Source organism: Anomaloglossus baeobatrachus, chromosome 7, assembly GCF_048569485.1.
Source record: "Anomaloglossus baeobatrachus isolate aAnoBae1 chromosome 7, aAnoBae1.hap1, whole genome shotgun sequence".
Lineage (NCBI taxonomy): Eukaryota > Metazoa > Chordata > Amphibia > Anura > Aromobatidae > Anomaloglossus > Anomaloglossus baeobatrachus.
Window position 1 is genome coordinate 41,436,910 of NC_134359.1, and position 25,698 is coordinate 41,462,607.

General features: G+C 44.8%; 1 protein-coding gene across 3 annotated transcripts in view; it reads right to left on the minus strand.

Moving 5' to 3' along the window:
• The window catches only part of CCDC148 (coiled-coil domain containing 148), a 214,909-nt gene that overhangs the window by 15,187 nt on the left and 174,024 nt on the right, over positions 1 to 25,698 (minus strand). For all 3 annotated transcript variants that reach the window (XM_075317245.1, XM_075317247.1, XM_075317246.1), the window contains exon 11: positions 4,580 to 4,720. In XM_075317245.1, the coding sequence (XP_075173360.1) occupies positions 4,580 to 4,720 (141 nt within the window). The remainder of the gene's footprint in view (positions 1 to 4,579; positions 4,721 to 25,698) is intronic.

The window sequence follows — 25,698 nt, forward strand, 5'->3', positions numbered from 1 at the left end:
AAAAAAAAAGAATTTTCAAACTAAACTGCGCCGAGGCCTGCGTGACAAGCCGCACAAAGAAATCCCCAATGCTAGAGTATTGTTTCTTGCAAATATGGTTATGTGTAATTGTGCTGTGAGGCTTGAAATCCCCGGCATTGTTTTCCTGTGGTTTCATTGTTGATTTCATTTCTAAGTGGAAACATTTATAAGACAAAGCTACTTGTTGGGTAATTTCTCCAACCTGCACCTTTTACTTAACTTGTATACTCGGTTATTATAGATTGAATTCAGACCTGTGCCGCATGAACAGCTGCTGTTACGGACTCCTACCTGGACCGGTACAATTTTCTTCTATTTTTAGCGTCAGAACGAATAAATAGTCAAAAAATCTAAACAAAAACTTTCTCATTGAATAAATAGTAAAAAAAAAAACTTTCAAAAAGTCTTTAAAAAAAAAATAAATTTTTTTTTGTTCTGCAGACCATTATATCTACATGGTAACAGACTACAAACAAAGTTTCTGTAGTCTGATCCTGCAGTCCAACCCATTCTCTTTTCTCCCTAACGTTATGGTAATGTGGGTAGATGGGAAATACATATACTGTAGTTCAGACTTTGACATTCAAAAAAATCCAGTAGGTCTTGTTTCCTAATAAACATAAGTCATGCCTGTGTTAGGCCTCACTCTAAAGGCCCATTTACACACAAAGATATCGCTAACGAGATATCGTCTGGGTCACGGTGTTGGTGACGCACATACGGCCTCGTTAGCGGTCGTTGTGTGTGACACCTTTTTGCGATCAGTAATGATCGCAAAAAGGTGTCAAATCGTTCGTCATGTACACGTCGTTCATTTTCAAAAAATCGTTCTTCATTTGGAACACAGGTTGTTCGTCGTTCCCGAGGCAGCACACAACGCTATGTGTGACACCGCAGGAACGAGGAACAACGTCGTACCTGCAGCCGCCCGCAATGAGGAAGGAAGGAGGTGGGCGGGATGTTCCGGCCGCTCATCCCTGCCCCTCCGCTTCTATTGGGCGGCCGCTTAGTGATGCCGCTGTGACGTAGCACGAACCTCCCCCTTAAAGGAGAGATTGTTCGGCGGCCACAGCGACGTCGGTGAACAGGTAATTGCGTGTGACGCTGCTGTAGCGATATTGTTCGCTACGGCAGAGATCACCCCGTGAAGCGCCACCGACGTGGGCGGGTGCTATGCTCGTGACATTGCTAGCGATGTCGCAGCGTGTAAAGCCCGCTTTAGGCTGGTTTCACACATCCGTTTTTTACCGCCAGGCACAGTCCGGCAAAAAAACGGATCTGTCGCATCAGTTTTTTCCATGCGTTCCTTCCGTTTTTTGACGGATCCATTGTGATACTGAGCATGCTCAGTTCAAAAAACCGGATCCATCGTTGGATTCCATCATATGCCGGATAACAACGGATCCAGCGCCCATAGGCTTCCATTATACAACATGCCGGTCGGCGCTGGATCCGGCGTGTTCCAGTTTTTTGCCGGAAACGAATAACATTGCATGCTGCGTCCTTTCCATCAAGGACATCCGGCACAATCCGGAAGATATAGGACATAGTGCCATTAGTCAGAATTAATGTAGTCCTAGGATAATTGGTAATACTTCAAACTAACATATGAATACAAAAAATAAAAGAATAGAACAGACGTATCACTAATGAAGCAGAGGAATAACCCAAACGTGTTCAAACTTTTATGGAAACAACCAGATAACACATCGAGGTTCGGCAACAATCAAATGCCTTCCTCAGGTCAATGTGCATAAACGCTCTACCTCATTTTGAGCTCACCTACCTGAACCCATCTATGATGTCACAGCAACTCATGTAACTGATCCCACCTGTGATGTCACAGCAACTAACCTAACTGATCCCACCTGTGATGTCACAGCAACTCATGTAACTGATCCCACCTGTGATGTCACAGCAACTCATGTAACTGATCCCACCTGTGATGTCACAGCAACTCATGTAACTGATCCCACCTGTGATGTCACAGCAGCTCACCTAACTGAAACAAGCCTGTGATGTCACAGCAGCTCAAATAACTGAAAACAACTACAGGTCAATGAGGAATAAAATGGATCCGGGATCCGGCGCCGGATCCGTTTTATCCGCATTTCGCCGGATTGTGCCTGACGGCAAAAACCGGATGTGTGAAAGCAGCCTTAGGCCAGAGTCACACTTGCGAGTGCCTCGCGTGTAACTCGTGCGAGTCTCTCATTGAATCATCCGGCATGGACTCGCACTCTCCTGACAGGAGCAGGTTGGCTGCATGTATGTCTATGCAGCTGAGATGCTCCTCTCCTGAGAGTGTGAGTCCATGCCGGGTGATTCAATGAGAGACTCGCGCGAGTTACACGTGAGGCACTCGCAAGTGTGACTCTTGCCTTAGAGTGCAATACCAAACTCAGCCCACAGATAAAAGTGGTGCTATTTCTGAAAAAAAACAAACAAAAAACTTTGGGACCATTCGTTGTTCCTTTTTTTTGTTTAGTGTGGCTTTTCCACTTGATTTTCATTTATGTCTTATTCTTTTTTTGTATTTGTGCCTTTTTCAGCCCCTTACCAACATGACATAATGGTATGTAATATGTTGGCTCCAGGTTTTTGATTTGGCCTCAGGAGCTGAGGCCACATCTTGACTGGCAGATGATGTGTAACGCTCGCCGCCGAAGATGGTACTGCAGCTACCAAAAGTGGATCCACTGGACCACAGGTAAACCCTGGGCCTACTTTTTAGTTGGGTAGATTTCGGAACTGTGGCTGCTGACACCCAGGGCAGGGGTGGATATAGGAGCAGACAGGCTAAGTCTCAAGTGTAGACAGGGACCACCAGGGTAGCTGAGGCAGACAGCACAGGGAAGACAGACTGGCAGAGACACTAGCATCAACAGGGCAGGACGGACAGGTAGCAGGTACCAACAGGACAGGATGGACTGGTATCCAGGTACAGGCAGAACGGACTGACAGTCACTAGCAAGGCAGATGGCATGGCCAGGATGGACAGGCAGAGTCCCCTACCAAGGCAGATGGAACATACAGGACAGATAGGCAGACTCACTAGTAAGGCAGATGGCACAACCAGGACAGACACAGTCACAAGTACCAACAAGGCAGGACGAACTGGTAGCAGGTACAGGTAGGACAGGACTAGAACCAGGTGCCAACAGGGAAAGACAGGCTGAGACCAGGCAGAGGTAGGACAGGATGGACTGGAACCAGATGCCAACAGGGCAGGACTGGCTGGGACCAGGTACTGGCAGGACAGGACGGAAAGGGCAAATCAGGACAGGGCTGGCCAGAGATCTGTTAACTAGCTAGCTAGACAGGACTCAACTAACTGAACTCAAGGTTTGACCAGGCACCTCCTGTAGTGGGAGCATGCCTTAAGTACCCAGTGCTTCTAACCAATAGCCTGAGAGACACTTCCTAGGAGTGGCTGACACCCGCACCAGAGGGTTATTAGCATATTGCTTCCAATGCTCTCGCATCGGAAGTTATACGCTAGTGCAACTGAACCCTTAGGGCAAGTCTCGCCTCCACCTTGGTCTGCGCTGTGCATTCAACAATGAGGAAGACAGAGATGGTTTAAAACCATCTCTGCCTTCTCTATGGATAGTCCGTGTCTGTCTCCCTGCTCCTGCATGTTCTTGTGCAACTAGTTATTCTAGGATAACATTCTAAACTGTAATTACAGACTTTTACATGGAGTGCCAGGATGTTTATGGGTGGTCTAGAAGCAGTTAAACTTGCTAAATAAAAATTAAACAGGGAATGTGCTGCTGACGACATTATGCTGTCTAGGGAAAAAATGATTGTATTAACGATCGTTCTGTCCTCATCAGTCTTTGTCGGCCTTTGTGCACAGACCGGTAAAACAGCGCCAATCGACTTGTACATAGTTAATTACTGTTTGTTAATGGACCCAGATCGGCAAATGTGAATGTGCCATGAGATTGGTGGGGAAAAGGAGTTGAGGCAATGAAATAAATGATTATTTGTATTGATGTAAACCTCTGTAAGGAGGCAGCGATTGCTCTTGGTTGTTTGGATTGTATTCATGCACATTTATCCTTTGTGAAATTGGGTAACAACTCTTCCGGGAATGGCTTCCATTAGTGTAACAACTCAGGATTTCATATCTTTCAGCTCCCGCTATTTGTATTGCTATGGAGAACACGACGTGAGCCCTTATCCCAGCGTGGGGAAAGTGTGGCTTGCAAGGAGTTGCTGAGTTGTGACCGGAGTGTGCTGCAGTGCAGAGTACTTGACTGCAGCACTTTCAGCGTTCCCACAGTCTCTCTAGTACTGTTACAAAAACCCACATTTACAGAATAATTCAGGATACATTACACTCCGCGCACAATGCAGTACGGATAAGATTTAGTTCCTTCAAGGCATTAATGGCTTTAGCGAGGTCTTAAACAATCTTGCCGGGAATGCTGTGTAAACACGCTTATCCAATGCGCTGCCAGCCAGTAACAAACAGTTTTAATTAGCATGCAACCAAGATATTTTCTGTAATCTCTTAAGTAACATATGCAAATGATTAGAACTTTTATACCTTCTCCTTTTGGTTTGCTCGCTGGAGCTGTTCCTTCTCTCGCCTTTGTTTTCCTTGCTGTTCCTCCTCCTGTTGTCTCCTGGCAGCGATAGAAGATTCTAATCTCGAGGCTTCTTCTTGGTGTATTCTCCACTGCGTGACCTAAAATTGGATTTGGGAACAGTTTCAAATGGGTTTTGTCCTCACGTACACATATATCAAAAGCAGTATTTTAGGATGACAAAAGTGCGTTTCGAAAACTACATCAAAGAACAGGGCGAAAAATGCGTTCTCTACATCCCAACGGATCTTTCTCATCTTAGATTTTTGCATCTTCGGTACATGATGTATGTTTATAGGTGCCCTCTAGACATTAGGCTGTCCAAATACATTGCATCAAAGTTGATAGAAATGACAAATTTACTGTAACCAACACTTTTGATTTGATGAACCAAAGCATTGATTGTTTAGATTGACAACCGGTTAATAAATAGGGATGATCGAATAGCTCAAATATTCGGCTTCGCGAATATTTTCCGAATACCTCGCCACTATTTGATTATTCGATGCGCAATGTAAGTCTATGGGAAGCCTGAATAGTACCGAATAGTTGTTATTCGGGTTTCCCATAGACTTAAGGGTACTTTACATGCTGCGATATCGGTACCGATATCGCTAGCGAACGTACCCGCCCCCGTCGGTTATGTGTCACGGGCAAATCACTGCCCGTGGCGCACAACATCGCTAACAGCCGTGACACGGACTTACCTTCCCTGCGACGTCGCTCAGGCCAGCAAAGCGCCTCCTTTCTAAGGGGGCGGTTCGTGCGGAGTCACAGCGACGTTACACGGCAGCCATCCAATAGCTGAGGAGGGGCGGAGATGAGCGGTCGGAACATGCCGCCCCCGTCCTTCCTTCCTCATTGCCGGTGGACGCAGGTAAGGAGATTTTCGTCGTTCCTGCGGTGTCACACAGAGAGATGTGTGCTGCCGCAGGAACGGCGAAAAACATCGAACCTGCAGCAGCAACGATATTAAGGAAAGGAGCGACGTGTCAACAAGCAACGATTTTTCACGTTTTTGCGCTCGTTGATCATCGCTCTTTGGTGTCACACGCTGCGATGTCGCTAACGGTGCCGGATGTGCTTCACTAACGACGTGACCCGACGATATATCATTAGCGATGTTGCAGCGTGTAAAGCACCCTTTACATTGTGCATTGGATATTCACAAATAGTCAGCGAGGTATTCGGAAAATATTTGCGAAGCCGAATAATTGAAGTATTCAATCATCCCTATTAATAAGCTTTCATAATCTCCAAACGCCACTTGGCCCTGTTAGATCTTTTCACCTAATGACTGATATTGGTGTAATGTACATGGGTCTTTCAGGTGATCAACAAATGATTGCTCTATAAGTTGACCACCAGCTTTCACCATATTGATTTTTTGTACTAACGTACATAAAATCATTGGTGCGTTGTTCTCTTATGACATTTGACATGTATGGCTGCACCGAACAGTGTCACTGCCCGAAGTAACCTGAAATGTATATGTGGTAATCATGAGAATGACCACTGGGCCTCTGTTCCACTTGCGCAGAGCTTCTGGTGCGAGAGCATTTCAAGCGATATGCTAATCACCCTCTGCTGCAAGCGTGAGCCGAGGGTCATGCGACTGTGATCTGATCTTGCGAGTGTATCATAGCTGTGGAGAAGAGGGAGGAAGCACTTTCTCCCCATCTCCTCCGCTGTCTGCCTCTGCGTACGTCGCATTGCGGTTGGATGACATGCAAGTGCAGTGCGATGTTTTACACGCTCCCATAGACTTGTATTGCGGTGCGTGAGCTGAGACCCAATACCAAACGCAGCATGCTATGATTCATTCCAATGCCGATACGCAAATCAATCGCAGATGGACACTGCCTCATAGTTTTGCACTAGAGTGAGAGCAATCCAATGTTTTGAATGTGCAAAACGCAAGTGGAACCGAGCCCTTGGACAGATAATTGTCAATGTTGGTCCATTTTCTACCAATATGTATGGACAACATTAGACTTAAAGGGAACCAGCCACCAGGATTTTGTAATGTAAAGTAGAGGCAGTGCCATAGTGCCACTTGGATGCTGAATCCAGGCATACCTTTTGTTGAAAGATCGGATGCTTGATTGCTGAAATATCTTTAATCAAACTTTCAGAAATGCACTGCACTTTGATTTAGGGGTGCAGTGGTGCGGGCCTTTGTGGATCAGGTCCTCGGTGCATATTCCTTCTCCTGCATCCTCTATGGGGCACCTCCTTTTCTCTATTTAAATATTGCACCACGCCGCTATTGCTGCTTTTGGTGGCGCGTGCGCATTGCCACAGTAATGATGTCTTCATTAAAATGGCACCGGAGTCTGAGCATGCGCATACCGTGATCTATGATGCCATTTATTGAAGACACTGTGGAGAAGGCTATAAGCGGCATTGGCGCGTGTGCAGATTTTTATTTATTTTTTTTTACATCTGCCCACGCGCCACTGCCACTCATAGTCTTCTCCACAGTGTCTTCAATAAAATGGTGCCAGAGATTGCGGTATACGCATGAGCATTGAAGAAGACCTTACTGTGGCAATGCGCACGCACCACCAAGCCTATGAGTAAGGAGTCATCTCTGAAACGCATAAGGCGGAGTCTTTATTTGGTCCACATCATGGGACATATTTGATTTTATCATGTATGTGATTTCTCAGTAAAGAAAGAATTTTTTATGGAAAATTTTGGTGTTCGACCTTTTCTTTTTTCTATTTGACTTTTGGTAGTCAGCCATATCCGCGTACCTGTGGGTCTGCAGAAATATGAGCTTTCTCCCCACCCCGTTACACCAACAACATCAGCAATGACGGCGTGGTGCAACATTTGTATCAAGAAAAAGATGCATGTCATAGAGGATGCAGGAGGAGGAATATACACGGACGCCCCGACCCACAAAGGCCCATCCCGCTGCACACGTCACTCAAAGGTGCAGGGCATTTCTGCAACTTTAATTAAAGATATTTCAGCAATCATGCATCCCATCTTTCAACAAAAGGTATGCCTGGATATAGCATCCTAGTGCCTGTATGGCACTGCCTTTACTTTATGTAGCAAAATCCTGGTGGTTGGCTCCCTTTAAAGGGATTGAAAATAAATTATATCAATCAAAATGTTAATTTTAGTTGACCATCGTCTAATGTTAAATCAGTGGAGTCTGATTATTTTGTCCGATAGTGTGACCAAAGATCTAATATCCATGAACGATTTTTTGGTCAAATAATGTTCCCAGAACGATGGATGATTACTAGGAATGATCGAATACCTCAAATATCCGGCTTCGCGAATATTTGCCGAATACGTCGCCGCTATTCGACTATTCAATGCGCAATGTAAGTCTATGGGAAACCCAAATAACAACTATTCAGAACTATTTGGGTTTCCCATAGACTTACATTGCGCATCGAATATTCGCAATGCGGCGACCTATTCGTCGGATATTCGCGAAGCCGAATATTTGAGGTACGGTATTCAATCATCCCTAATGATTAGTCATCTGGTGTCATTTGAACATATATGGCCAGGTTGGAGGTCAGTAATGGCCAATATAGACTAAAATGTTTAGGGCTCAACGATCATTCACCAGATGACCATTTTATTCATTGGTTATGGAACCCTCAGACTACTTTTATCTAAAATATGTGACTATGTTAAGGTGCTGTTCACACATCGGCAGTTTCTGTGTCAGTGATGTAGAATATGTCTGTACAGCGTTATTCATATAAACCTCCAAAGGAACTTAAAATAAGTCAATGGGGTCCAAAAGGATCCGTTCATAAAAAGTTCAGTTATGAGTATCATGGCCCATTATAAATGGAATCCATGATGTTAGTTTGAATAGAGTTTAAGGGTTTTTCTCCTTGTGGCACCATACCGGTAGGATATGCCATCGCTTCATGATCACGACCCCTACCGATACTGAGAATGGAATGGAATCAGCTTTGGTTAATGCAAAACCCTCTTCTCAGCGGGCATCTATCTATTGTGTATGGGGAGGGGGTTTCAGATTACCGAAGTCTAGTGCCATTTCCAGGACCTTGAATCTTTCATCAACCAACCCACATTATTATCAGTAGATCAGTGGTTAGCATTAATCATACACTTAAGATGAAAATTGTCTGCAGTGTTTCCCAACTCCAGTCCTCAAGAGCCACCAACAGATCTTGTTTTCTGGATTTCCTTAGTATTGCACTAGTGATGGAATTATCATCTAAACAATACTAAAGAAATCCCGAAAACATGATCTGTTCGTGGACCTTGAGGACTTGGGCTCGGGAACTCTGGACTAATATGCATGGGGCGTCCTGACAAATTCTTACAGGGGGATAGAAGGATTGGGCAGGTTAAATTGAAACGCCCGATTCTTTTGATTTTGGGTGCGATATGCCAATGACAGAGCTGTCTGACAGCAGCTTTCTCCCCTATACTCATTGAAAATTTTCGAATGCATGTATGGGGGAGTCAGAAGAGCATTCGGTTGTTATCTTTCTAGCTACCTTATGTGTGCAATGCCTATACCAGCGTCCCCAAACTGTCCTGCCCCTTATCCCCAGCAGGAACGCCGGCTCCCTCACTTTTCCCGTCGCCCTGCAGTGACTGCCCTGTCCCCAGGTCCTGCAGCCAACTCCTTGGGTCTACACACTCCACACAGGTCTTCTGGGAGTGTCTTTAGGGAGCACATGCGGACACGTCCCCTTTCTTAAAAGGCCAGTACACTGTAACCCGGAAGTACCTCTCAGCCGTTATTTAAGGCACCTTTCACTTCAGGGAGGTGCATGGGAAATGTATTTCTAATGTTGCTACATCTCAGGTCCCTTTCTGCGGCCACCACTGTTATTGCGCAGTATTGCTGATGCTCTTCTGTGTTCCAGTGTATGACGACTCCGCTGCTGCTGCAACTATCCTAACCTACTAGTGCTGCTGCTATTGTCCACACCGGCCACTTGTAAGTTACTGGCCACTTCTGCTGCAACTACCCATTTTGGCCACTGCTGCCGCAACTAGCCATCTCGGCCGAACCTACAATACCAGCTGCTGCTCCTACTATCAGAGGCTATTTGTGTATATTCTGTGGCACCAGCTGCCGGGTCACCATGAACCCCTGGAGCTGGCTGTCCTTTTCAGCTACCTACCAGCGTGTTAGCCTAGCTTCACCTACAGTGGCTTTAGTGAAGACTCAAGGGTACTTTGCATGCCGCGACATCGCTAGCCAATTGTAGCAATGCCGAGCGCGATAGTCCCCGCCCCCGTCGCAATATCTTGTGATAGCTGCCATAGCGAACATTATTGCTACGGCAGCTTCACACGCACTTACCTGCCCTGCGATGTCTCTCTGGCCGGCGACCTGCGTCCTTCCTAAGGGGGCAAGTCGTGCGGCGTCACAGCGACGTCACATGGCAGGCGGCCAATAGAAGTAGAGGGGCGGAGATGAGCGGGACGTAAACATGCCGCCCACCTCCTTCCTTCCTCATTGCAGACGGGACGTAGGTAAGGAGATGTTCCTCGCTCCTGCGGCTTGATACACAGCGATGTGTGCTGCCGCAGGAACGAGGAACAACATCATACCTGTCGCTGCCGCGAAATTATGGAAATGACCGACACTACACAGATCACCGATTTACGACGCTTTTGCGATTATTTATCGGTGCATCTAGCTTTAAACGTTGCGACGTCCATACTGGCGCCGGATGTGCGTCACTTTCGATTTGACCCCGACGAGATCGCAGTAGCGATGTCGCAACGTGCAAAGTACCCCTCAGTAGCCTTTCAGGTTCGCTTCCTCAGGTCAGTGATCAGTGTCTTTGGTCCATTGGATCCATTTACCCCTTGTTTACCCTACAAGCACTACAAGGTGTGTGGCCAGCTTAGATGTGCAGGGGGCGTCTACTTTCTAACCAATCCATGATATTACACTGTAAAGTTTCCGTTTTTTCCTACAGTTGCCCCTCTATTATGCCAGTCCGCATCTGTAGCCCCCTTGTTAATTCTAAATAAATCAGTCTGGCAAAGCTGTTATGGAAAGATGAATTAATTAAGATGTTAAACAAGTCTCGGCTGCTGCACACCCCACAACTGACACCTGCAACTTGCAGTCGGGAGTACAGATGGCATTTAAGTCATTGTCTTGCTGTTATGTATATGATAACCGTGACTGCACTTCAGGAAATCGCGAGCGTCAGACAACGCTTTAATCACTAAATTATTAGCACATGTCACATTTGTGAGATGCCTTCAACGTTTCGCCAGCCTCCATTTATTTAATGTCTGGCTTGTGTGAACTCGGCAGAGAAAATAAATTCCTTATTGATTGGTTCTCATACGAAAAGCAGAAGATTTTTCTCAACTTGGCATAAAATGATGAAACTGACATGAGAGGATTTCGGTAGCTCGGGGTGTTACTGAACAGATGTTCTCAAGATAAATGGCACGGAAAAAATCTCGATGTCTGCCCGATACTTCCAATAACGAGAAAATGACAAACTAACGAAGGTTTCTTATACGGGTGGAGAAACAGTGTGTGAGCGAACGGATCGATAAAAGCGCTACATCCAAGAGCAGATTAATGAGGCAAATTGTATCTTGCAAATATCTTTTACTGAAATATGATAGACTGTCACGGGTCAGCTTAACAGAGTTCAAATCGCAAAGGATCAACCAGGGGACAGCATGAAAGATTAATCCTGCAGACACAAAGTCATTTATACCCTCTACTTACAGATGCAGCGCTTGTACTTTCCCATTAAATTCACATACAGAATGGTAAAGAGAGGTTAACGGTGATGGATAATGAATTGAACCGCATCCCTATGCTCATAGAAAGTCTGAACTATTACAAGGAATGTGTCAGCAGAAAAAAAAACTATAGTTTAAATCAGGTTTTTACGATAGAGAAGATAAAAGTTTATTTTACTGTCCCTGCCCTCATAAACTATAAAGATGAGATGCGCAGTGCTGTTCCATATCCTCACACTACCTGTAATTCAGTGACACTGGAGCTGCTCCTTGGTACTTCCCCTCCCTTCTGGGACGTTACATCACACATCAAGGGGCGTGGCCTGCTCCATGCTGTAACAGAAAGCCTCCTGATAATACAGGCTTCCCTGCAGTCCAAGAGTAGGGGGCGTGGTGGGGGGCATGGCCACACCCCCTGTTCTCGGACTGCAGGGAAGCCTCTATCATCGATGGGCTGGCTGTTACAGCATGGAGCAGGCCACACCCCTTGATGTGTGATGTAATGTCCCAGAAGGGAGAGGGAGCAGTGAAGAGCGGCTCTAGTTTCACACTGTACTATAGGAACAGCACTGTGCATCTCATTTATAGTTTATTAGGTCAGAGACAGTTAAAGAATTTTTTATCTCTGTGGAGTACCAATTTAATTTTTTGTAATTTATTTTGTTATTTTCACACTGGCTACTAGGCCCCATACTAGACTTATACGTCTTGATCTGCAAAACTAACTTTTCATTATCAACACAGGCAGGATTACAAAGACAGTTAACACTTGTATATAGGTAAGAAAATGCAGGATACACCATTCATAATAGGGGATATCACAGCTCACCTCCTCCTCCTCCTCATGTACAATAACTGATAACATCTAATACAAGATCCGCCATTCACAATACGTGATGTCGCCGCTCACTTCATCCTTCCCTTGTAAAATAACTGATAACATCTAATACAGGATCCGCCATTCACAATACGTAATGTCGCAGCTCACCTCCTTCTGTACAATAACTGATAACGCTTAATACAAGATCCGTCATTCACTATAAGAAATGTCGCTCACCTCATCCTCCTCCTGTACGATGACAGATAACACTTCTACATACAGTAAATAATACATGGTCCACCATTTATAACCGATGATCGCACAACTCACCGCCTCAGCTCCCTTCAAAATCACCCTTGCCTGGATTAGAATTCGCTCAGGAGAATGTTATACAAAATATATTGACTGCATCAGTCTATTGTTGTTAATCTCCATATAGCCAACTGGAAGAAGGAGTCCAATATTAAACCTACTGACCAGGTTGACAAATTGCAAGACTATATACATTCTTTAAAGGAAATCTGTCACCAGATTTGTCCCCTAAAAACTGCAGCCACCAGGCGTCAGCTGTTATATACAGCATTCTAGAATACTGTATATAAGTGCCCAGTCCACTCTGTAGAACGTAAAAAAGACCTTTATTACACTCACCTGTGGGGCGGTCCGAAGGGCGAAGCTGCTCACGGCTCCGGCGCCTCCTTTCTGCTGCGATCCCCGCTGTCTGTTTTCTCAGCCCCGTGTGGATGACGCATCCTGCCGCAAGTCATCCATACAGGCCTACACTGCGGTCCTGTGCAGGTGCATTTTGACCTACCCTCCTGAGGGCAGATCAAAGTACTGTAATGTGCAGGCGCGAAAAAGGTGAAAGACCGCCTGCACATGAGCACTACAATATTTTGATCTGTTCTCAGCAGGTCAGATAAAAAAGCGCCTTCACAGGAGCGCAATGGCAGCCTCTGTGTGGATGACGTACAGTAGGATGCGTCATCCACACGGCCTGAGAAGAAGGAGAATGACGATTGCAGTAGAGAGGAGGCTCCGAACCCGCGAGCAGTGACGTCCATTAGATCCGACCGTCCTCTAGGTGAGTATAATAAAGAGGTTTTTTAGGTTATATAGATCGTCCTGGGCTCTTATATACAGTATTCTAGAATGCAGTATATAAGAGCCCACTGGTAGTGGCCACAGCTTATAAGGGACAAATCTGTGATAGGTTCCCTTTAAGGAAACGGTCTGTTCAACCCTCATTCACACATAGCTGAAAATATCTGCATGGTTACTGAAGGTGTTAAACCGCAGGACACGGATATTACTTGATTCCTTGCTGCACCCAGACGCCATTAAGGGCATGCCAGTCACTTCTGCATGCTTCTCCTAGAGAGAATGGCATGAACAGATACTAAGTAACCTGCTGCCAAGTAGTCCTACATATTCAAGAGATCTTTATAACCACGTCCCCACCACTGATTGCACTGTGCATAGGCAGAAAGTTGTCAAACAGAAAACTGCCAGTCTGTAATAGAGGATGGGTTATATACAGAGCTCAGCATTCAGAGAACATACAGATCTGCAGAAGAGTAAACATTTTTTAAACAAAACTGTAACAACCAGTAAAGTAAGTAACACATTGCTGGAATAAGGCTATGTGCGCACATTGCGTAGTGTCCATGCTGAAAAATCTGCAGCGATTTGGCAGTGCAGAAACACTGTCTATGAATGCAGTGTGTCTGCAGAATAGATGCCGATTTCATGCGCTCGGGATGCTGCCTCTCCCATAGACAGAGCGGGAGCAGCATCCAAAGCGCACAAAAGAAGTGATATGTTACTTTTTTTGAGCGCAGCGATTTGGATCAAAATTTCAGCAGCCGAAACGCTGCACTCTCAAACCCAATGTGCGGATGGATTATGCACAGTCTTCATAGATTGTGCTGGGGACACAGGTCGCATGCGTTTACATTGCAGTGCAATATGCAGTGTAAATGCATGAAATTACGCAACGTGCACACATAGCCTAAGGGTCTCTTTCCCTACATTGTGCTGCTCTGAGGGCCCATGTGTCACGCTAGGTATGGGGAAGTAACAAGTGAACGGCGAAAGGGAAGGGAAACCCTGATTCTAGGGAAAGAGAAGACGGTGACCCCTGACCAAACCAACTGCTGGTCCCTGGAGTTCCTCACCACCCTAGATAGGTTCCCCACCTATGCGCCGAGCGGGATACCTAAGCCGTGGAATCCCTAGTGGTGGACCCTAAATAGGGAATGGATGGGATGAGCTCTTCGTCAACCCCACTAAGCAAATATAGATGACACAAAGAGAACACACGGGGAAAATGCATGAATTACTTATCAGATGACACAGGTAGAAGTTCAGCAAAGTTTTCAGCAACGATAACACAGAGCCACCTGATTGCAACTAAGGCTTGAATGAACTGAAAATATCACCAGCACCAGTCCAAGGAAGAAAGGGGTATTTAAGCACCAAGATAATGCTGATGATCAGCAGCTGGGTGGAAGGCGAACTCCTGCGGGGTCCAAAGGGGAGAGAGATAAATCCAGCAGGAAAGGTACCTATACCAATGAATACTGACAGCAGGAACAATAGAAAGTCAGGGAGCATATTATGCAGCTAGACGCTATGACCTTCTATTGCCCAGAAACCACATGACTGTCTGTCACCCATGACACCATGCACACTGCAGAGTCATATCCGTGGTACCAGCTTGTAGCCTTAAGGCCCCGTTACATGCAACGACATCGCTAACGAGATGTCGTTGGGAGTCACGGAATTCGTGACGCACATCTGGCCTCGTTAGCGACGTCGTTGCGTGTTACACGTACGAGCGACCGCTAAATATGCAAAATACTTACCAAATCGTTGATTGCCGACACGTTATCCATTTCCAAAATATCGTTGCTGCTTTTGGATGCAGGTTGTTGGTCGTTCCTGAGGCAGCACACATCGCTACGTGTGACACCCCGGGAACGACGAACAACACCATACCTGCGTCCTCCGGCAACGAGGTGGGCGTCACTTTCTTTCGGCTGCTCTCCGCCCCTCCGCTTCGATTAGACGCCTGCCGTGTAACGTCGCTGTGACGCCGCACGAACCCCCCCTTAGAAAAAAGGCTGTTTGCCGCCCACAGCGACGTCGCTAGGAAGGCAAGTCCGTGTGACGGGTACTAGCGATATTGTGCGCCACGGGCAGCGATTTGCCTGTGATGCACAAACGACGGGGGCGGGGGCTTTCACCAGCGACATCGCTAGCGATGTCGCTGCGTGTAAAGCGCCCTTTAGTATAGAGTTACGTGGCCTCAATGTGTTGCTGTACAGATTTTGTCGGGCACCACAATTTTTTGTAGAGAATCCGGCAGAAAAAAATCTTTGTATGCATGAGATCAAAAGGGAAAGGAGCAACAGTAGAGGCCTCACAGATCACAAAATAAGCCCTTTCATGCCTCTGTACAAAACAGAATAATATAGAGCACTATACCATGACGTATGTAAATGGCCCTCGACCTAATTATAAAATGATCAAAATTATATTTTCTCACTATTTTTCTTATAAAACAATTATATTTGATAACATACATTGTGCTCAGAGTTGCGCTTTATACCTAACTTCTCATATGGTTCCAACTATTTTTTTTTTTTTTTTACTTTTTAATGAAGTGCAATTATCCACTCTTTTCTTAGATGAAAATTTTAAATAGCTGGCGGCAATTAATCACGGGTCCTTTTTTTGTAATTATATTTGATTTTTCATTTACATAGCTCTTTTTTACATTGCAATTATGGAATTATAATCATAAAAAATGAATGATTAATTCCTTCTGAAGGTTAATAAATCGAAGCACATAACAGAAGAGTACATGAGGCGTGCTATCCAGATGTTGTGGATTATGGAGATAACTCATACAAGAGGCGCGGAGACATTCACTATACCGTATTCCTCCCATGTATAAATCTCCTAAATCTATTCACTAAATCCTACGGAAACATTCGTGTTGAACTAAAGCTACAACCAGATCAGCATCGATGGGAGAAACAGCATCACAAAGTCATCATAAAAGCATTATAAAAACACTATACATCTTATAAAGGATAAAACAGTTAAGCGGCTAGCGATGTCGAGCGCGATAGCACCCGCCCCCGTCGTACGTGCGATATTGTGTGATCGCTGCCGTAGCGAACATTATCGCTATGGCAGCGTCACACACACATACCTGCTCTGCGACATCGCTCTGGCCAGCAAACTGCCTCCTTTCTAAGGGGGCGGGTCGTGCGGCGTCACAGCGACATCACACGGCAGCCATCCAATAGAAGGGAGGGGCAAAGATGAGTGGGACATAAACATCCTACCCACCTCCTTCTTTCCGCATAGCCGGTGGACACAGGTAAGGCTGCTTTCACACATCCGGTTTTGCAGTGCGGCTAAATCCGGCTCTAAAACCTATGCAACGGACGCATCCATTGCATAAGTTTTTACATGCGGCCCGTCTGTTTTTTTCCGGTTGCGGCATGCTACTGAGCATGCGCAGTGCAAAAAACCGCATGCGCGGCCGGATGCGGTTTTTGCCGCATTGCGCCGCATCTGGTGTCCATAGGCATGCATTGGAAAAAGCGCCGCATTGGCTGGATGCGGCGCGATGCGGGTTTTTTTGCCGGACAAAAAAACGTGCCAGGCAACGTTCCATCCAGCAGCCGCATGGGCTAAATATGCCGCATCCGGCAAAAACGGGACCAAACACAAGGCCATGCGGCACAATCCGGGACTAATGAAAGTCTATGCGGAAAAAACGCAACCCGCGGCAAATAAAAAAAACGGTTGCGTTTTTTCTGCAAAGAGCCGGATTGTGCCGCACTGAAAAAACCGGATGTGTGAAAGCAGCCTAAGGAGATGTTCCTCGCTCCTGCGGTGTCACGCATAGCGATGTGTGGTGCCACAGGAACGAGGAACAACATCGTTAACATCCTGAAAACGATTTTATGTTTCAGGACGACCTCTCCATGGCAAACGATTTTGCCCTCTTTTGCGAACGTTTAAGATCGCTCTTAACTGTCACACGCTGCGATCTCTTTAATGACGCCGGATGTGCGTCACAAACACCGTGACCCCGACGATAATGCATTAACGACATCGTAGCGTGTAAAGCCACCTTTAGCGTCATCTTGCCTGTTACTTGGTACTTTAAAGGGATTGTTCATCCCCCATGGATTTTTTTTTTACAAACTGCTTGCAAGTATGCTCACCTTACAAATCTCCTACATTTCCATTGCGGATGTTTTCGAGGGTCTCCCACCGCTCTCTGCCTACCGGGCTTTAGCAAAGATGCACAACCTCAATTGTAAAAAAGTTTGGATGCTGTGTAAAATGCACAAGAATGCAATGATTTGGAAATCTAACAGAGCCATATTTTTCTTATTCACAGCAGAACATAGCTTACAGATCAGAAGTTGAACAGAAATTTTTCATTTGAAAAATTTAACTCATTTAGAAAGTGATGTCACCAACACACCTCCAAAAAGTTGAGACAGGGTAAACAAGAAGTTGGATGTGACGCTAGTCAGTAATCTCGGGCTGGCTGTTAGGTTGGGTGGTCAAGAGGTCCGGAGTCAGATACCATGAGGGCTAACAATAAACAAAGGAGTGAAACAAAGGCTAAAGGGCACTTTACACGCAGTGATATCGTTATCGATATCGCTAGCGAGCGTACCCGCCCCCGTCGGTTGTGCGTCATGGGCAAATCGCTGCCCGTGGCGCACAACATCGCTTACACCCATCACACATACTTACCTGCCTAGCGACGTCGCTGTGGCCGGCAATCTGCCTCCTTTCTAAGGGGGTGGTTCATGCGGCGTCACAGCGACATCACTAAGCGGTCGCCCAGTAGAAGCGGAGGGGCGGAGATGAGCGGGACGAACATCCCGCCCACCTTCTTCCTTCCTCATTGCGGGCGGCCGCTGGTAAGGTGTTGTTCCTCGTTCCTGTGGTGTCACACGTAGCGATGTGTGCTGCCGCAGGAACGACGAACAACCTGCGTCCTGCAACAGCAATGATAATCGGGAAAGAAACGACGTGTCAACGATCAATGATTAGGTGAGTAATTTTGATCGTTAACGGTCGTTCCTGCATTTCACATGCAATGACGTCGCTAACGAGGCCGGATGTGCGTCGTTAGCGATGTTGTTATGTGTAAAGCGGCCTATAGTCATTTCACAGTCCAAGGTCAAAGTTCCAAAAAGCCATCCAATCAGGGCTGGGGCGTGTGAGGTTTCCTCCATGTGTATCCTGTTTGGGGTGAATACCTTGCTATTTAGCTGCCTCCTTGCCTTCAATTACTGCCAGTTGTTGCTTCAGATCAGTGGTGTCTGTTGTTCCTGTGCTTAGTCTGACCTATTGTTTACATGGTCTTGGTCCTTTTGACAGTACATTTGCCTAGCCCCTTTTTTCTTTCTCTGCTACCTGAGCACAGGAACAACAGACACCACTGAGCTGAAGCAACAACTGGCAATAATTGTATCAAGACATGCAGCTAAATAGCAAGGTAATCACTCCAAACAGAAGACACATGAAGGAAACCTCACACGCCCCAGCCCTGTTTGGATGTCTGAGGTGTCAATCTCCATACTGACAGCTCAGCACACCCCTGCCCAAGATTGGACGGCTGAACTGTCATTCGATGTGTCCAATTTTCAGCAAAGTCACATGGCTGTGCATAAAAAGAACATTTTAGGGAGGCAGAGTCTCTCAAAACCAAAGATGGTAAGTAGTTCCCCAAGCTGTGAACAACTGCATCTAAAAATCGTGGAACAATTTCAGAAAAACTATACTTGATGTAAAATTGAAAAGACTGTGAATAGCTTTCCATTTACAGTACATACTATCAAAATATTCAGAGATTCTGGAGAAATCCATGTGCACAAGGGACATGGCCGACCATCATGATCTACGGGTTCTAAGTGACACTGGATTAAACACTGGTATGATTTGATTGCGCAAATCACTGCATGGGCTCAGGAATACTTCCAGAAATAATTGTGTGTGAACAAATCACACAAATATATGTGAAAGCTCTATCATGCAAAGAAGAAGCCATATAACAACACATTCCAAAACCGCTGCCATCTTCTCTGGTCAAAGCTCATTTATAATGGACTGAGGAAAAATGGAAAACTGTTCTGTGGTCGTGTGGTCGGATGAAACACAATGTGAAATTCCTAATGGAAACCACGGATGCCCTATCCTGTGAACTCATGAGGAGAGGGACCATCCAGCTTGCTATCAGTGCAAGGTTTCTGCATCTCAGATGGTTGGGCTGCATTAGTGCCTATGGCAGGGGCAGATCACACTTGAAAGGCGCAATCAGTGCCGAGCATTATATAGAGGTTTTAGAACAACATATTCTCCATCCAGACAAGGTCTATTTCAGGGAAGACTTTGTACATTTCAGCAAGGAAATGCTAAACCACAAATTGCATGCATCACAACAGCAGAAAAGGAGTTTGGGTGATGAATCGGCCGCCTGCAGTCCAGACTTTTCATTGATAAAAAAATAATTGGTGCATTAGAAAAAGAAAAATCCAGCAAAGACCCCGAAAATTAGGAGCAGCGAGATTCCAACATCCAACAAGAAGAGGACAATATTCCTCTCCCAAAACACAATGGTAGACACGGCCTGGCCCCATCTTTTTTGAGATGCCATCAATTTCTAAATGAGTTTTTTTGTTTGTTTTTTAAATTAAATAGAATAAAGTCCAACGTTCAACTTCTGAACTGTGATCTGTAGTGAATAAAATATGGCAATAAGAGATTTAGATATCATCGCATTCTTCCTTTCTTTATATTTTACACAGCGTCCTAACTTTTTTTGGAATTGTTCGTGTCAACACATGGCTGCTGCAGCCAATCACTGACTGTAGAGATTTCTTATAGTCATCAATGGGGTTAGGTGATCAAAAAACAAGTGTCGGCATGGGAGCAGCAGAGCGTTGGTCAGTTATTATTACTCTATTGTATCTTTGTTATTTAGTGTTACAGCATTATAGTCTGTTTATAAAAAGCATGGGCCTGGAATACACCTTTAAGGAAATATGCAACCATAAGATGTGTCAAAAATGTCAGATGCCTCCCCATTCAGGAGGAAGGCAATCTAAAATAGAAGAGAAACAAATATAAAGAAGGACAAAGTGGAGAAATCGGCTCACATTTCAGAATTTACCTAAATCCCCTTCCTGACCATAGCTAATCTTCATTTCTGCACTTTAAATTCCTCTGCCCTTTCTTCCAAGAGTCATAACTTTTTTTTCACCTTCGACATTGCCATATGAGGGCTTGGTTTTTGCAGGACAAGTTGTAATCATAAGTAGCACCGTTATGGTACAGTGCACTGAAAAATATGGTAAAAAAAAATCTAAGTAGGATTAAAAATGTAGAAAACAAACAATTCCGCCATTGTTTCTTGGGTTTGTGTTTTTATGACATTAATTCTGTAGTATAAATGATCTGGTTACTTGATTCTCCAGGTCAGTATAATTATAGGAATGACATATTTAGACCATTTTTCTTGGTTATAGATTTGAAAGCTGAAAAAAAGAAGAGTAAAATCAAACCGCTTCAATGCTGTCATTGACTGATAGTGGCATCTATGTGGATCAGCAGCAATCAGAGCTAGCACTGATTACTGCTGTTAGAGCCAGCTGTCAGCTGTACAACACAGCTGGCACTCACTGTGTATGGACTGGTTTCTGCTTCTTCGGCTAACTGCAGACGACTGTTTTTTCCTTATCTGAGAAAATTAGATCAATTATACTAATCACACTTTGTTCAAAGTTTAAGCAAAGGGTGATCAAATTTTCTTGGATGTGGAGAGGCTAGAGAAAAAAAATTTCATTTTCTCCATTGTATCAGTCCATGAAAATTGGACTGCAGTCAAACGTCATGCGAGTGCAGTCAAATTGTTCCACGGTACCCATTGACTTACATGACCGAGTGCGATTCAATTTATGGATGCAACTCAAGCATGCAGAGACCCATAGAATAACATTGGTCCGAGTGCGATCCAATGTTTTGTTAGATAGACCGAAAATATGGTCAGGAAGGGATTAAGGAGAACCGGTCAGCGCTTCTGACATGTCTGTGTAAGCAGATACTTGTATATACAGTGGGTACGGAAAGAATTCAGACTCCTTTACATTTTTCACTCTTTGTTTCATTGCAGCCATTTGGTAAATTCTGTCTCTGAGCTCCTTGGGCAGTTCCTTTGACCTCATGATTCTCATTTGGTGTGACATGCAGTGTGAGCTGTGAGGTCTTATATAGAGAGGTGTGCGCCTTTCCAAATCAGGTCCTATCAGTTTAATTATACACAGCTGGACTCCAAGGAAGGAGTAGAACCATCTTGAGGGGAATCACAAGGGAATGGACAGCATGTGAATTAAATATGAGTGTCTGAGCAAAAGGTCTGAATACTTATGACCATGTGAGATTTCAGTTTTTCTTGTTTAATAAATTTGCAAAAATGTCTACATTTCTGTTTTTTTTCTGTTAATGTGGGGGATGGGGTGCAGAGTACATTAATGAGAAAAAAAAATAACTTTTTTTGAATTTATCAAATGGTTGCAATGAAGCAAAGGGTGAAAAATTAAAGGGGTCTGAATACTTTCTGTACCCACTGTACCATAAAATAATGATTATTGGGCGTCTTTTCTTAGAACTTTGGATTGCACAGATACAATGTTATTCCTTCCAGTAATTTATGAACAGACTGACAACTGTGTGTTACCATGCCTTTGTCAATAGGACTTGTCATCGCAGATTGTAATATTTGTCACACAGTGTCAAACTGACCCTTTATTCTGGCCAGTTACATCTGTATGCACTCCCTCGGGGAAAGCTGGACATCATGAGACCGGACGCAGACTCATAAACTACAGATCAACAACTAGGAATTAATCTACTTTGTTCTTTCTACATGTTGACATTAAATAAGATCCAATAGTCAACGTATCAGGTTTGCTTTAAAGACGTTTTCAATGTAGATAATGGTAAAATGAAGCCGAAAATCGAAGCAAAGTCAAGTTTCCTTGCTTTATGGTCACATTTTAAGGATCAGATAGTATGAAAAAAGCAAAGGATCATACACTATTGGTCATGGAGCCGGAGGAACAGTTTACTCCCTTTTTCCAAAAGATCTGAGACCTTCATGTCTGTTCTTTATTTGACAAAAACCACTAATAATCTGACACCTAGAAGAGAACACACAGGCCCCGGACTGACAGCTTCATTCTCACCTCGCTAGATCCGATTGTCAGGAGCCGGCGGTGGCGCCAATGTCTCGCGCTCGTATCTTCTACATTTGTTATTACTGTATCATTTTCTTCATCATATCACAAGGAATTTATTGCACAGATGATACAATAGTACAGGCGGCAGAACAAATAAATTAAGTAATTACTTTATCATCCTATTAATATATTAGTCCACTCAACAAAATACATTGCTGCTGATATAATAATGTATAATTATATAATAATAATTGCTAACACTCTCTATAGTTTGTTGCTAGGCTAAAAAAAAAAGTCTTGCTTCTTGAGTACCTGAATTACACACATAGCTCATTTCAAGGGGAATGGTAATACATAGTTTCCCCTGCGGGGGCGCAATAGGGTAATTGTCGGCTCCTCCATAGACTAACTGATTGCTGGTGATCACAGCAGCAAGACTCGTAGTGATCAGAAGACCCCTCTATCAAAAAGGACTTTGATAAGACTAAAGGCCCATTTCCACGCAACAATATCGCTAACGAGATGTTGTTGGGGTCACGGAATTCGTGACGCACATCCGGCCTTGATAGCGACGTCGTTGCGTGTGAAACATTCGAACGACCGCTAACAATCAAAAATACTCACCGAATCGCTAACAATCAAAAATACTCACCAAATCGCTAACGATCAAAAACACTCACCTAATCGCTAACGATCAAAAATACTCACCTAATCGCTAACGATCAAAAATACTCACCTAATCGCTAACGATCAAAAATACTCACCTAATCGCTAACGATCAAAAATACTCACCTACTCGCTAACGATCAAAAATACTCACCTAATCGCTAACGATCAAAAATACTCACCTAATCGCTAACGATCAAAAATACTCAACTAATCGCTAACGATCAAAAATACTCACCTAATCGCTAACGATCAAAAATACTCACCTAATCGCTAATGAGCAAAAATACTCACCTAATCGCTAACTATCAAAAATACTCACCTAATCGCTAACGATCAAAAATACTCACCTAATCATCATTCATTTTCATAACATCGTTGCTGGACGCAAGTTGTTCGTCGTTCCTGAGGCAGCACACATCGCTACGTGTGACACCCCAAGAACGACAAGGAACAACACCATACCTGTGTCCTCCGGCAACGAGGTGGGCGTGTCTTTCCTTCGGCTGCTCTCCGCCCCTCTGCTTCTATTGGCCGCCTGCCGTGTGACGTCGCTGTGACGCCACACGAACCGCCCCCTTAGAAAAGAGGCAGTTCGCCGCCCACAGCGACGTCGCTAGGCAGGTATGTGAGACGGGTACTAACAATTGTGCGCCACGGGTAGCGATTTGCCCGTGACGCACAAACGACGGGGGCGGATGCGATCGGCAGCGACATCACTAGCGATGTCGCTGTCTGTAAATGAGCCTTTACACCTAAACGGAACCTGTTAGCTGCACAATATTACCTCTGACCCAGCAGTATTGATCCCTATATGCCTAAATTTCCTCCATACCCAGCCCTGTATAACACCATTTAGGCCGGTTTCACACATCCGGCTTTTTGCCGTTTTGCCGGATCCGGCGCTCTCCCGTACAGTTAATACAGTACAATGACAGCACAACAAGCGCCGGTCACATGCTGTCATGTGACCAGCGCATGTGACCCGGAAGTTACAGCGCTGTCATTTAACTGTATTATCTGTACGGGAGAGCGCCGGATCCGGCAAAACGGCAAAAAGCCGGATGTGTGAAACCGGCCTTACTAATATGAATGTTAAAAAAAAGACTTATAAACCTCGCCGCTTTTCCTATGCTAATTAGGCCTGTAACTAGTTGCAGCATCATTGTTTCCCCAGACTAGTCAGCCTTCTTTCCGGGTTATTATGCCCCTGTGGGTATGATAACATGATTTCCATGAGCCGACGTCACCGCCAGCTCATGGAAATTTGTGCATGCGTGCGGCTCATTCTGGCGTCGTCAGTTCACCCTTGAAGCCGGGTGTAAGCTTCTTGGTGTCATTACGTGCACTGCACATGACCAGAAGTTCAGAAGATGGCTCACGTAAACGTTGTCTGAACGTCCGGTCATGTGCAGGGTACCTCTCTGAAGCCGGTACATGTACACCTGGCTTCAAAGGCGCGATGAATGAGCAGTGCACATGCGCGAAATCTCCATGAGCTGCGGTGACGCCGGCTCGTGGAAATAATGTTATCACGCCCACAGGGGATTGATAACATGGAAAGAGGGTAGACAAGTCTGGGGAAACAATGCCCCAGTCAGGGCTTTAGCATAGGAGCAGTGAGGCTTAAAAGTCGTTTTTTTAAACAGTCATATTAGTGAATAACATTATACAGGGCTGGTTAGACAGGGAATTTGGGCATACAGGGATCAATGCTTCTGGGTTGGAGGGCATAGGGGACCTGACAGGATCCCTTTAATTATATAATACCTACACATTGTGAAAAAAATAATAGGTAATGGTCACAGCTCCGCTCCTACCATTCCCCTCCCTGCACGAGAACCTCTGCACAGGTCACAGAGCATGGCAGTACACTCTCCTATAAAAGTCAGTGAGTCATCGCCTGTGTATGGTCCACGTCTCTGCTGTAAAGCATATCTATAAATTCTGTTTAGGTAAGATGGCTTCCCCCCGTAATCATGTACAGAATGTAGAATTAACCAACCTACAATCAGAAAATAAAATAAAAAATAAATAAATATCACAATCTGGTCTTAATTAATATTCCCCTTAAATTCTTGACTTGAATGGAGAAATATGTAGCATTTATCAAAAAATTCCATTAATGACCACCAATAAGCCTTCTTACTGATCTCAGGAATAAGAAAATAGCGCAGGTGTGTGATACTAGAAATCAGTATTAGCACCGATGGTGGCTGTTTAACCCCCTAGATACTGCTCTCAATAGAGAAGGTATATAGTTAACAAAAGGAGGGGGCTCCCTCTTTAACCACATTGGCACCCAACAATCACGGGGTCACCATGGTTGCCATGACAACCTGAGGCCAACTAATGGCCACAGGGTCTGCCAGCAGTGGTGGCTTGTGAGGATGTTAGTAACATTTTAGTGGAGAAAATGTATTTTTTAATTTCCACTTTGTGTTATGTCCTGTGAAGCACTTGAAGGGTTAAAGGGAACTTGTCACCAGGTTTTTCCCAAATGAGCTGTGGCCACCACCAGTGGGCTCATATATACCGCATTCTAGAATACTGTATATAAGAGCCC